The 14,843-nt window shown below is 41.6% G+C and overlaps 1 protein-coding gene across 6 annotated transcripts in view; it reads left to right on the forward strand.

Annotated features, from left to right (window-relative positions):
• Positions 1 to 14,843, forward strand: part of UIMC1 (ubiquitin interaction motif containing 1) — a 121,993-nt gene that overhangs the window by 8,223 nt on the left and 98,927 nt on the right. For all 6 annotated transcript variants that reach the window (XR_016281464.1, XR_016281463.1, XM_089527232.1 and 3 more), the window contains exon 2: positions 6,611 to 6,762. Coding sequence is in view for 4 of the 6 variants with exons in the window: in XM_089527232.1 (XP_089383358.1) it covers positions 6,619 to 6,762 (144 nt within the window). In the remaining 2 variants the exon portion in view is untranslated. The remainder of the gene's footprint in view (positions 1 to 6,610; positions 6,763 to 14,843) is intronic.

The following is a 14,843-nucleotide window of genomic DNA, read 5'->3' on the forward strand; positions in this document are numbered from 1 at the left end:
GCTTGGGGCCTGAGTTACTTGAGGGAACGCCTCTCCTTACATAATTTGCCCTGCACTCTCAGAACATCTGGGAAGAATCTATTAGAATATTCAAAGACCAGGTGAACATCAACTTCCCATAGAGCCTATACAACCATAGCCCCAAGTTTATGGAACAACTTGCCGGAAGAGATCTGTCTTATTACCACCTTAGATGCTTTCAAGAAGGCACTTAAGATGGATCTCTTCTGGCGGGCCTATCCACCCAATCTTTTATAAAGAACCTAAGAAAAATCCCACTTCTGGCTGTAATTGTGCATTTTAGATGATGTTTTTTATTGTTTTAAACTGTATTTTTGAGTAATGTATTTTTTTATTGCATGCAATCTAGATGTTACTGTTGTTTTATGGTAGTAATCCTGCCTCAATCCATCGGGAGAGGTGGGAAATATAATTTGAAGTTGAAGGCTTTCATGGCCGGCATCCATAGTTTTTTGTGGGTTTTTGGGGCTATGTGACCATGTTCTAGAACACTTTTTCCAGGCAAGCATTCTCTGAAGATGCCAGCCACAGATGCTGGTGAAATGTCAGGAAGAAACTCTTCTAGAACATGGCCACATTGCCCGAAAAACCCACAAAAAACTATAAATAAAATTTATTATTGTTGTTATTATTATCATCTAGATTTAATTTATGTAAATTTTCTGTGGTCATGATTTTTGTTAGTATTCAACATTAAGCCTACCTTAACACTTTTTTCTTTGATTTTCTTTATGAATTGTTCCAAAGTCTGTTGTTTTCTGCTGGAGTATGTTGTCCGCTTATCTCAGATTGTTGATATTTCTTCCTCCAATCTTCACTCCTTCCTCCAAGTATAAACGTGCTCTGTGTATGATGTTTTCTGCACACAAGTTGAGAAATTAGTGTGACAGAATGCAGCCTTGCCTGACTTCTTTGTCAATTAGAAACCATTCTGTTTCTCCATATTTTCTTCTACTGATAGCCTCTTGTCCTGAGTACAGGTTTCTCATGAGGACAATCAAATGTAATTACACTCCCATTTCTTTAAGAGCACTCCATAGCTTTAGTGATCCATGCATCAAAGTCTTTGCTGTAATCTATAAAGCACATGCTGATTTTCTTCTCAAATTCTCTGGTGCACTCCATTATCCCTCATATGTTTGCAGTGTGGCCCCTGTTCCCTCCTCCTTTTTTTTTTTTTTAGACTTTCACTGTATAAAAATGTACACCGGCTTTATTGACATATACATTCCATTATGTTTACAGCTGCAAGATATGAGGCACACTCAGTATTGCACTTCATTCAAATTTCAGGCTCAAACACAACCCAGAAGTTTAAATGAAACTGCTGTTTACAATTTAGTAATTCTTATACAGGACAAACATTGGTCTAATATATACAGTGTGATACTGGTTACATTTATGCCTTCCTAACACTTTTTATTTTAAATAACAGTCTAAGAAATAAACCAGAATACTTCTGTTTTCCACCCCTACCCGTGATGCAGTTACAATTGTACAGGATTACAAAAAAGTCAGTATACAATAATCAACTTTTTCTTCATCTGATATCCAGCATCATTTGGAGTCCATGGAAACAGAGCCTTGAATGCTTCTTTGATAGCAATTATTTATTTGTAAGTGTCCAATGCTTCATAGCTGATGCGCGTAATGGCCACATGCAAACACCACACAAGATTTTATTTCTTGAGTCATAAATGTCAGTTTCCCATAGCAAGGATTATGTACAAGGTATTTGGTATATGCAGTTCCCTCCTCCTTTTGTGAACCAAACTTGCATCCCTGGAATTTCTTGTTCCATATATGGTAGGAGTCTCTGCTGCAGAATTTTGAGCATGACCTTGCTTGTTTGGAAAATTAATGCAGTGGCCCTGTAGTTACTGCAATAGTCTATGTCTCTGTTTTTGTGGCTGGGAATGTAAACTGATTATTTCCAATCTGTGGGCCACTATTTTGTTTTTCATAGTTCTTGGCAAATTTTAGGTCCAGTCCAGACCAACGCTTTGTGCCGGCCTAGACACATAGTAGGGTTGCCTGGGGGTGGAGCGTCCGCATGTCCCGCAACTCTACTATGTGGCGGTGGCGTCATCATGGCGGCCTCCCATTTACATGGGGGCTGCCATGATGCCGGTGCTGCCACTGAGCACCCAAACGTGGTTCACAGGAAGTGGTGTCATGACGGCGTCACTTCTTGGTTGTGGCGCTGCAACAAAGGAGCTGCTCTAGGCAGATCCTTTTTGTTATGCCACTGTAAGCTTCATTCCCACGGCAACCAGACGGCCACTGGAATGAAGCCATGGGAGAAAGGAGCCAGGCAGCCCCTTTCTCTCATGGCTGCGCCTGTTTTGGTGTCCTGGGGCATGAAGCCCCAAGGACACCCCTTTTTGATACCACAGAGAATAATAATAATAATGAAGATGATGATGATGATGATGATGATGATGATGATGATGATGATGATGATGATGATAGGATTTATTTATATGCCGCCCAAACTGGGAATCCGGGTGGCTTACAACAGAGGGGATTATAGACGCTTCCCTGCCCTCAGGCTTACAATCTAAAAAGACACGACACAAAAGGAGAAGGGAATGGTGAGGGGGGGAGGGGATCAGGTCCAGCATTCTTCTCTCCCTCTGAGGCCTGGACCAAGGCAGATGGACTGGAGGGAGGGCTCTTCTTCTTCAGGCTAGCCCTGATGGAGCTGGGCCTGCCTGGTCAACTCCCTCGCAGGCCGGAGGATGGCAGTTATGAAGGGAGGACTTCTCCATGGTCCCGAAAAACACTGGGTTGGGGCCTCTGGGCTGCCGGTGAGGCTGCCCTGCACCCAATCCGGCAAGAAAAGGGGTGGGTGCAGGCCGCCCCTGAAGGGGTGGTCTGTACCGTGCCTTAGTTATTATTATTATTAGTTAGCAAAGTCATCTTCCTGGTGATTTACTGTTCCCTATTCCTTTCAGTGCAGCTTTCACTTCACTTTCCACAATTTGGTGTTTCTCTTCATATGAATCATTCTTCCCATGTGTCTTTTGTTCTTTCATCTCTTTTATAAGCCTAAATGGTTTGGTTCTAAGATATGAGAAATAATATTTCCTACCATATGAGCTATCTGAAGCCTGTATTTACCAATTGAGGCTCTGTTACATGTCTCACCTCCTGGAGACAAGAGATTAGTGAGTACTCAAGATGCATTTTTTGAGTATCAACACACCAACCATGGAGCTTCCTTTCCAGAGAAGATTAGCTTGTTTCCTTTCTGCTGTCATTCAGACAATTTATAAAGAAAGATTGTTCTGCCAAACCTTTAGTTGTTAATGCCAGCTTCTGTTCTTATTAATAATCCCTGACTTTAATGTAGAAAAATGTACAAATTGTTTATGTGTCAATATCTTGACACATAATTTGCATATTATCTTGGGTGCTCATTGAAGGGAGGGATGACTCAAAGATATTCTAGGATTGATACCATGTTGACTGTAAGTTGACATCCAAGGAGTACAGCGCGTCCGCATCATACGCGGGCACGCTTTACGTGGACTTGAGCTTACACGCTCAAGCCGTGGGGAGCATGTGGGGCGGAAGGGGCGACGCGTCCCATTCAATTGAATGGGCGCACGCACCCGTTGTGCCCGCACACTGCTGCGCCGCCGTGCACAAGCCCGATTGTTTCCAATGGGGCTTGAGCATAGGTGGAATTCACCTTATGTGGAGGGGTCCAGAACGGATCCACCGCGTAAGGAGAGGGCCGACTGTACTTACATTACTTTAGAACACTATTTATTCCATGTGGTGGATCTTGATAGTGCTTCTGTGTGACGTAGAAGGACATATTACATGATCCAGGCCAATTACATAAAACATTGTGTAAGTTCTAAATACTACAGTATAAGGGAAGTACAACATGGATATGGAGAGATTCCATGCAGTTGGGATGACAATGTATTCAACACAATACAAGCATTGCTCTCTGGTATTCAGAGTGCTGCCACACAGAAGATGTTTTTAGCAACCTCCATATGCCACTGGTTGATCTACCAGCCAAGGACCTATTCAGTAGCAGAATGTCTGCAGCCCCCCAGAGGCAAACTTGATTACTGGGGCATGAATGTTCAAAGGCAAGAGCCTGAAGCCAGATATGTTGCAGGGGGAGGATGGGAGACTGTGCAAGCAGCCATCTTAAGCTTAAACATGTTTTCTTGGAAATACATGCCTTTGATTTCAGTGAAACTTTCAAGGTATGCTTTGACTTGCAGTCACTGTAGAAAAAAGACTTGTCTGATGCATAAGGTATGAATTTGCCACTCTTTACCTCTGAATCCTTATTCCCACTTTGCTGCTATTTGTTCTTTTCAGCCCTTACATGCAGCTGATATCAAAAGCATCACCAGTTTGCTCTGCATCTGGAAAACTGTGGAATTAATCATTACTTGTAACAGCTGAGTGCATCTAAACATTGATCCATTGGATCAATTTTACCAGATTTGGGTCAATCTTGTAGTCCACCCCTCTTATTCTTTGTCTTGGCTTTGACAGTTACACAGAAAGGACTTCACAAGAAGATGCAGGCCCCATGCAATAGGCTCTCATAACAATCTCATTAATTTTGAGCAGTCAGAAGATATCTGAAATTTTGGTAGCATGGTTCTAGATAAGTATCGCAGCTCGTATCTTTTATGGTGTCTTCAGAGCAGAGGGTACAATAAACCAGTCTTTTGTGTCAGATGCAAATTTTAATGTTTGCTAAGTGTGTTCAACCTTTCAGGATGGAAGATCCTCTGTGTTATTTTTGCCCACTTGTGAGTTCAATAATGAGGACTTCTTAGTTTATGGTGCTGCTTATCAGCGATATACTTATCATTCCTAAGTCTGGAGTAGCAACTTAGAAATCAGTAGCAGGTAGCTTGGGCCTCTCAGAAACTCATTTGGGAATGAGAGTCATTCATTTTTGGCTCTGTGTTTGAGCATTCTAAGCTGTCACAGCTTGACAGGTCTAGTGGCTGCAGTGTCAAGATTGTGAATTATCCTGCTGGTAATTGTATTCTGATTCATCAGAGTGATAGATGATGATGAAAGAAAATGGCAAATAATCATAAATGAGGAATTTTCAAGGATACCCCTGAAAAGTTGTAAGCTCTACAATGAAGCACGCATGGGTTCACTTATTAATGGGTCACCTTGGCTGGCTGAGTTTAGAGAAAGAAATGTTCTTAGAGTCCCAAGATGGGGGGGGAAAGCTCAGATGACTAGCAAACCAGCCTGTGAGCCAGTCTGCAGAATTAGTAGCAAGTAATTAATTATTTTACCTGTTCCATTTGCTGAAACCAAATATGGACCTCAGATAACAATAGACTCCTGGAGAGAGGAAGAGAGAGAGGGATAGAGAAAAAAGGGAGTCATGAAAGCAAAACAACATTTCAGTGCTTCTTGACTTATCTTAGGCTCCTCAGTTTATGTTGTTAAGGGACTAAAGCTGTGTGGTTAAATCTTTGTGTGTGATCTTGAAAACATAAAAGATAAGGGAGTCATCTCCAGTTAGTGCATTTTAGGTACCCCTTATCTAATGTGATCCCATTTAGCAGAAATACATTGTGCAATCTATAGGACTTGACTGCTGATGTGAATGTTGTTGGTTTTTTGTTGTTGTTTTGACAAACTTGTGAGACCTCTTCCCCCAAGTTTTTTATTTCAGATATTTACTAAGATGCACAGTCTCAGCCACTAAATATGAGACAACAATACAGCCGCGTTTTTCCTAAATTGTCTTCGGCATAGTATCTGCCAGTTACTCCAGTGGGTGTAACTGGTGTAAATTAGAAATTAGAGAGGAAGACAAAGGCAAATCCACTCTGAGAAAATCTTGCCAAGAAAACCATGGGATAGAATCACCATAAGTGGGAAACGACTTGAAGGCAAATAACAAAGATAGCCACAGTCTGCCCCACCAGAGGGCACTCTGAACACACTGTTTGGTGGGCAGCTTTGTCTTTAACAGGAGCCCAAGTGTCCTTGACTTTTCCTCTCTCTAATTGTCATTTAGGGTTGGGTCCTCCTCCCTTTCTTCTGACCATTGCTTATTTCTGCAGTGTACCTCCAAGCTGTTCCTCTGTCTGTGAGCCTGCTATTTGAAAAATGCAATTCCTAACCTATTCCTAAGTGAATATGAAAGCTGGCAACTGCTGATGCTTTAGTCTTCCCTTCTGGAGTGCTAAGGCTGGCATGATCCACTATCTGTCCCTCCTTCAGTTTGCTCTGCATCAGCAGTGGAACAGGGTTGAGCCTAATAGTGGTTTGGGATAGACGTTTGATGTTAAACACATAGCTTTGGGCAGGTCTGGAATAAGCTTTCTTACTCATTAGTTGAGCATGTCGTTAGTCTGGGTTTTCCAACCTTTTCCTAAGCTTAATCGGCTATATAAGGTGCTCTTTATTGGATGAGCAGAGACTTAGGTGTCTCTCCTAACAACTCTGGAACGTATGGGGCTCTGTGACAAGAAAGAACATCTTGGATGTTTTGTCTCAAAGTAATAAGGCAGCAACCTTTTGGGGGGACACTAAACAGGGACAACTAATAAGTTAAGTTTTTATGTTTCAGTGGAAAGGATGCCAAAGAAGAAGCGGAAAACGGCAGATAGGCCTGATGTCCAGGGCCAGAATCAAGAAGATGATTCAAGGAAACTATCAGATGTCAACTTGAAGAGCAGTTTTGCAGATGCATGTATTGTCATATCTGATAGTGATGGAGAGGTGAGTGATCAAGAATATTATTGGACAATAAAAGTTTCCTAAGACTTCAGCCTTTGGTTAGGAAACAAATACAGTGGGCCCTTGGTGTCTGCTGGGGTTTGGTTCCAGGACTCCCTGTGGATACCAGAAACTATGGATATTCAAGTCCCATTATATACAATGGTCTAGTAAAATGGTGTTCCATATATAAAATGGCAAAATCAAGGTTGCTTTTTGGAATTTATATTTTTAGGGAATATTTTCAAACCATGGATGCTTGAATCCATGGATAAAGAATCCATGGATATGGAGGGCTGACTGTAATTAAACATCAAAAATATCAAAGTCTGTTAGAGTCTAGCTTTAAATCTGTAGAGTAACAGAAACATCTTTGTCTGATGATGCTTCTCTGAGAACTGAGACTGACTCAGATTCAAAACACACTGCAGAAATAACTGCCCTGGCTCAATGCTAGGGAATCCTGGGTACTGCAGCTTTGTGAGACATCTAACGTTCTCAGTCAGAGAGCTCTGATGCTCCAACAAACTACAATTCCCAGGATTCCCTAGCACTGAGCCAGGGCAGTTAAAGCAGTCTCAAACTGGATTATTTCTGCAGTGTGTTTTGGACCTCAGAATCAACAAACAACAAACAGCTTGTAGTTTAACAAAAGTTTACTAATAGCTTGAATCTACATATGCAAGGGAGTCTACATCCTAGCTAAGCCAATGAATAGGTCAGGTAAAAGAAGAAATCTTTAATCTCACCATCTCTCTGGAGAAAGATGTGGGAGGAGGGAGATGACAACCAGACAGAGAGACGAAAATCTCTTTGTATGAGGTTTTGTTTGTTGTTTGCTGCCTTCAAGTCAACCTTGACTCACGGCGATGTTGTGAACGAGATGTCTCCAAGCCCCCCTTTTTGCTCAGGTCTAGTAGTCTCAGGCCCATAGACTCTCTGATTGTGTATCCATCTGACACGCGTCTTCCCCTCTTTCTACTGCCCTCTACTTTAACCAGCATCACTGTCTTTTCTAATGAGTCTTGGCTTCTCATGATGTGGCCAAAGTATGGCCTGGAAAAGATGGGCCTTTCATGACGCCCTCATCACATGCTAGGGTTGCCTCGGGGCAGCGCGCCCACACACCCCTCAACCCGAGCACGTGACGAGGGTGTAACAATGGCGGCACCCTGTATACAAAGGTGCCACCATTGTTATGTAAGTGCTGCATGGAGCTGCGCAGCACTTACGTAATGAGTGCACCAGTGGCACACTTATTATGCCACCACTGTGGCAGACAAAGAACCCTCTTTTCATGGGTTCTTCTTCTGCCTGCAGGAAGCCATGCGGTTTGATGGCTGCGGATCCTCTCTGGCGGAAAAACAGGCGCCAGCAGGCCGCTCTTTTTGCTCTGTACTTTAACACTCAATTTAGTCATCTTGGCTTCCAGAAAGAGTTCAGGTTTGAGTTGTTCTAGGACCCAATTGTTTGTCTTTTTGGCCATCCACGGTATCCTCTGTACTCTTCTCCAGCACCATATCGCAAATGAATGAATTTTCTTCTGATCTACTTTCTTCACTGTCCATCTTTCACATCCGTAAATAGAGATGGGAAATACAATGGCTTGGACGATTCAAACTTTAATGTTCAGTTGTATCTCTTTACACGTTAGGGTTTTATCTAGGTCTTTGATAACTGCCCTTCCCATTCCTAATCTTCTTCTGATTTCTTGACTGCCTTCTAAATTCTGATCACTGTTTTACCCAAGGTATGGGAAACATTTAACTGTTTTGATTTCTTTGTTATCTAGGTTGAATTTTATTTATTTATTTATTTATTTATTTATTTATTTATTTGCGTCCTGTTCTTTTCCCAGGACTGGGTCTCAGAGCAGCCTCACAGTATTAAAAAACAGTACAATAATAATATTTTTTTAAAAAGTACATTGAAAAGGATTTTTAAACTGGTCCAACATCCCAGCCTGTCCTTACAGTAATTCCCTAAATGCCTGTGTGAACATGTAGGTCTTCACCTGCCTGCGGAAGGCCATCAAGGATGGAGCCATTCTGATCTCCCTGGGCAGGGAGTTCCAGAGTCTAGGGGCAGCCACTGAGAAGGCCCTCTCTCGCATCCCCATCAACTGTGTTTGTGATGGTGTTGGGACAGAGAGAAGGGCTTCTCCAGAGGATCTCAGAGTCTGGGCCAGTTCATACCAGGAGAAACGGTTTGCCAAATAGTGTGGACTTGAACCATGTAAGGCTTTGTAGGTAATTACCAGCACCTTGAATTGTGCCCGGAAACAAACTGGCAGCCAATGAAGCTGTTTCAACAGGGGCATTGTATGGTCTCTGTAATCTGCCCCTGTTAACAGCCTGGCAGCAGCTCTTTGAACCAGCTGAATTTTCCGAATACTTTTCAAAGGCAGCCCCATGTAGAGCCCATTACACTAGTCCAAATGAGATGTAACCAAGGCATGTACCACCGTGGCCAAATCTGGCTTCTCAAGGAATGGGCGCAGCTGGAGTACAAGTTTTAAATATGCGAAAGCACTCCTGGTCACAGCAGAGACCTAGGCCTCCAGGTTCAAAGCTGAGTCCAAGAGTACCCCCAAACTGCGGACCTATGTCTTCAGGGGGAGTGTGACCCCATCTAACATAGGCTGGATCTGTATTCCCTGATCTGCCTTCCGACTGACTAGGAGCACCTCTGTCTTGTCTGGATTAAGTTTCAACTTGTTTGCCCTCATCCAGTCTATTACTGAAGACAGACACTGGTTTAGGACCAGGACATCCTCCTTGGATTGAGGTGGGAAGGAGTAGTAGAGTTGTGTGTCATCTGCATATTGATGACACTGCACACCAAAACTCCAGACAACCTCTCCCAGCGGTTTCATGTATATGTTAAATTCTTCATGCTCATTATGTTTGTTTTCAGTAGTTCTGCCTTTGCACTTTCTTTGATTTTCTTCAGTGATTGTTCCTCTAACTATCTGAGGGAGTGGGAGAGAGTATGCTTAAAATTTCCAACAAACATGAGCACAGCCAGTGGAAAGTTAGTTTAAAAACATAATCCATAATGTACATCATTGCATGGCCTACTATTAACAGTGATTTTAAAGGGTTGTTTCATTATGTTCATGGATTGTGTCCATTAATAATATAGATTTTTTTAAAACAAAATATACAATTTTATTTTGAAACTATGGCGAAAACACATTCAACAAAACGAAGAATAACATTATGACAATATAACAAGATCACAGATTAAGATAAAAATGGGCAGTGGAGTAGTTACCATTTTTAATGTAACTATTTAGAAAGCTTGGAGGTCTGAATTGTAGCCAGAAAAATGCACATCTACATTTTATTCAAGGATGAATAAAAGCTTGAATAGCTTGCACATGGAAGATGAGTGCCTAATAATAATAATAATTATTATTATTATTATTTATATGCCGCCCAATCACTGGGAATCTGGGCGGCTTACAACAGAGGTGATAATAGACGGTTCCCTGCCCTCAGGCTTACAATCTAAAAAGACACGACACAAAAGGAGAAGGGAATGGTGAGGGGGGGGATCAGGTCCAGCATTCTTCTCTCCCTCTGAGGCCTGGACCAAGGCAGATGGACTGGAGGGAGGGCTCTTCTTCTTCAGGCTAACCCTGATGGAGCTGGGCCAGCCTATTCTCTCCCTCACAGGCCGGAAGATGACAGTTATGGATGGAGGGCTCTTCAGGCTAGCCCTGATGGAGCTGGGACAGCCTATTCTCTCCCACACAGGCTGAAAGATGACAGTTATGGAGGGAGGGCTCTTTGTCTTCAGGCTAGCCCTGATGGAGCTGGGCCAGCTTACTCTCTCTCCCTCACAGGCCGGAAGACGACAGTTATGGAGGGAGGAGCCTCTTTCTTCAGGCTAGACCCCGATGGAGCTGGGCCAGCCTATTCTCTCCCTCACAGGACGAAGGGTGACAGTTAAGGAGGAAGGAGCCTCTTTCTTCAGGCTAACCCTGATGGAGCTGGGCCAGCCTATTCTCTCCCTCATAGACCCATTGGGTCAATTGCTGAATGGTAAATCAGCATTTTGGTCATCTCATTTATTTTAATACTCTACCTGGGACTAGCAATTTGATTTAGTCAAATATAAATGTAAACATGTAACTTCATTTCAAAAATTGGAATTGTTTGTCTACATAGTTGTAGTTTACTAATACTAATACTTAAAGGTAAATGTATATAGCATTGTAGCCTCAGTTTGTACATAAATATTATATCCCACATTACCAAGTGGCTTCTGTTTATATTTATAGAAGAATTAAATCTGTCTGTTTGTCAAGTTAGTAGCTGACCTTTTGAGCCAACAGTCCATTTCTTCTACATAATTTTTTTAAAGAATTGATTTATTAGTACCCAAGTACAAGTTGAGTCTCCCTTACCCAGAATTCCAAAATCTGTAATACTCCAAAAACCAAAACATTTCCTTTCTAATGAAACTTTTATTAAATAACACATAGATATAAAACAAACAATATCATACAATATATATCAACACACACAATATATCTAGTAGCTATAGTTTTGTTAAAATGGAAAAGACATTTAACTTATTATGTAAAGTTTCATTGTTCTATACATTAGTTCCATTTAATTTACTAAAACAGAAATATGTACTTCTCATCCAATCTTATTGAATTTCTTAGATTTTTATTTCTATTAGGTTTTATAATATTCTCTATTGGTTTTCCTACCATTCTTTGCTCTTTCTTTCTTTCTTTCTTTCTTTCTCCTTAACAAATTCCCTATTTCTTTTTTATTCCCTAATTTTTTTATTACTAAAAACCAAAAGATTTTCATGAATGGCTAAAATAGTGACATTTTTGCTTTCTTATGGTTCAGTGTACACAAATCTTGTTTCATGCACTAAAGTATTTAAGATATTGAATAAAATTAGCTTCAGGCTATGTGTATAAGGTGTATATGAAACATAAATGAATGTTGTATGTTGACTTGGATTTCATCTTCAAAATATCTAAATATGCATGTATATGCAAATACAGGTATTCCAGAATCCAAAAAAAACCAAAATCCAAAACATGTCTGATCCCAAGCATTTCAGATAAGGGAGACTCAATCTGTAATCATCTGTTAACCTCAGAATCTAAGACTTATCAGTTTAAGTATATGACATTGGAAATATGCTCACAACTTTCCAGTTTTTCTGACTACTCTCTCTCTCTCTCTCTCTCTCTCTCTCTCTCTCTCTCTATATATATATATATATATATATATATATTCAGAGTTTTATACATATTATATTTTAACTAAACTTCATAAACAACATAATTTATGACCTAAATCAGGGCTGGGTAGCATGTGATACTTCAGTTCTTGTTGAAATTCTGCTCCCAGCATTCCTCACCATTGATTACACTAACAAGAGCTGAGGGGATTTACAGTTTAGCAAGTTCTGAATGGCTGTAGGAGTCCAACCTTAACCTAAATCCAATTTGTAATTCAGGATAGAGTGACCTATTGAATAAACTGCTGACTATTAACTCAGAATTTTGGGAACTCCCATTGATTCAATAGGTTTACTCTAAAGACTTTATTACATGAGGCTTGAAAAGTGGAATTAGAACAGGGTGGTAGTGTCTGTGGCCATACCCTATCACAGAACACTGTGTCTGTCCAGTAGCTGGTCTGTAGTCCATCCATTGCTGGAGCACTCCTTCTCATTCACAAGCAAAACCCATCAGCGCCTCCCATTTGCCCTGCTTTTGCATGGTTGATGCTCATGTGATACCTTCCTTCCAAAACATTTCCAATATGCAGGCAGTCACATGGTGTGAGTGGGCATGATTCTGATTTTCTCTTCCTCTCCCCCTTGCTATTCCTAAGTGGGCTGTTTCTCTTTTCTTTTTCCAATTTCTTTTCTAGTCATTATTTTTATTTAATGGGTTGTCATGATCAAGCAATTGAGCTAAAAATAAATAAAATAAATAAATAAAATAAAAATAAATACAGACTGAAAGGCATGCTGGGAAGGGCATAGGGCAGGGAGGTGGGGCTATGGAGGTTGGCATATAGAAGACAGAGGCTGGGACAGAACCAGCACCAGCACAATTTGGAAGAGCTGTACGAGAATGACTGTTTCCCAATTTGGTATGTTTGTGTTTGCTAGACTAATATGACTGCGGTGCCTTATGAACCTGGTGTGATAGAGTCCTCATTGGGACTAGGATTTGGATTTCGCCCTTTAACTGTATTTCAGTTCATCCCATCTCTGTGAATTTAAGACATACAGTAGACCACATTAAGTGAAAATAGTTGCATACTCTGTGGGCAGAAATTACTCTTTTGTGTTTTTTTGACAGCAGCAGCTCTGATCAAAATGAACACTGCAAATTCTCCTCCTGCCCCACAAAAACAAATGAACAAACAATGGTAGAGAGCTAGACCATGGAGCATTCAAGTGAAATTCCTGTGTCAGAAGAGGGATGTTTTTGTACCAGCTGCAGTTGCCCAGCAATCATCTAGACTGTAAATCAAGGTGGGAATCTGCCCTCTGTCCCACATACTGCTGACCTGCAAATGTTAGCAGCCCCTCCTAGTCAGTGGTGAACAGTGCTGGATGTTGGAGTTTAACATCATCCCCAAGTCCAGGGATGGAGATTTGTCAACCAGTCCTGGATGGGGTCACACTTCCCCTAAAGGACGAAGTTCGCTGTTTGGGGGTTCTTCTCAAGTCGATGTGATGGCCAGAAGCGCCTGGTACCAACTTCGGTTGATACTGCGTCCCTACCTGGACTGAAAGGACCTTGAAGCAGTGGTACTTGCACTGGTAATCTCTCATCTTGATTTCTGTAATGCGCTCTACATGGGGCTACCTTTGTATCAAGTTTGGAAACTTCAATTGGTGCAAAATGTGGCAGCCAGATTGGTCATCGGCACACCTAGGTCTGAACACATAACACCAATCTTAAGATCTCTTCACTGGCTCCCGATTAGTTTCGGGGCGCAGTACAAAGTGTTGGTTATTACCTTTAAAGCCCTACATGGCTTGGGCTCGAGTTACTTGAAGGAACGCCTCTCCCTACACAATCCGCCCCACACTCTCAGAACAACTGGGAAGAATCTATTGGATTATCCAAGGACCAGATTAAGATCTACTTCCCATAGGGCATTCACTGCGATGGCTCCCAAACTGTGGAATGGCTTGCTGGAGGAGATCAGTCTTATTACCACCTTAGATGCCTTCAAGAAGGCACTCAAGATGGATCTCTTCCGGTGAGCCTATCCCCCAGACCTGCTATAACAACTTTAAGACGACACTCCACTTGGAACATGTATCAGGAATCAGATATTGTTATTGCACATGTATAGTTTTTTTGATGTGTCTTTAAGTTTTTCTTTTTATTATGAGAATATATTTTAACAAATAGACTAATGCTTGCATGCTGGAACAACAGAACCATGCAAGATTCTGCAGATAGTGGACGTCCTGAGTGTCGTTCTGCTGTAATAGCCCATGAACTGTCACGACTTAACATTGACATCGCTGCTCTTAGTGAAGTTTGTCTCCACAAGGAAGGCAGCCTTAAAGAACACAGTGCCGGCTACACAATCTACTGGTTTGGCAAACCCAAAACTGAAAAACATCTTTCAGGTGTAGGCTTTATGATCAAAAACTCCACTGCCTCCAAACTCGAAACCTTGCCAACAGGACACTCTGATCACATTATCTCCCTACGCCTCCCACATGTTGTTCTCTTCAGTATATATGCCCCAACTATGCAAGCCGACCCTGTGGAGAAAGACAAATTCTACTCAAACCTACGCCACCTTACACAAAAAGTCCCTGCAGAAGACAAAATCATTATCCTTAGTGACCAATGCCAGAGTAGGAAAGAACTTCGAAGCCTGGAAAGTTGTTCTAGGCAAGCATGATGTTGGAAACTGTAATGATAACGGACGCCTCCTGCTAGTTTTGTGCAGAACAGCAGCTGACTATTACAAACACCATCTTTCAGCAGAAAGATAGCTTGAAGACAACCTGGATGCATCCCCAATCCAAACACTGGCACTTCATTGACTATATCCTAGTGC

Source organism: Sceloporus occidentalis, unplaced genomic scaffold (genome assembly GCF_023333645.1).
Source record: "Sceloporus occidentalis isolate IW3139 unplaced genomic scaffold, rSceOcc1.0.p SCAF_1, whole genome shotgun sequence".
Taxonomy (NCBI): Eukaryota; Metazoa; Chordata; class Lepidosauria; order Squamata; family Phrynosomatidae; genus Sceloporus; species Sceloporus occidentalis.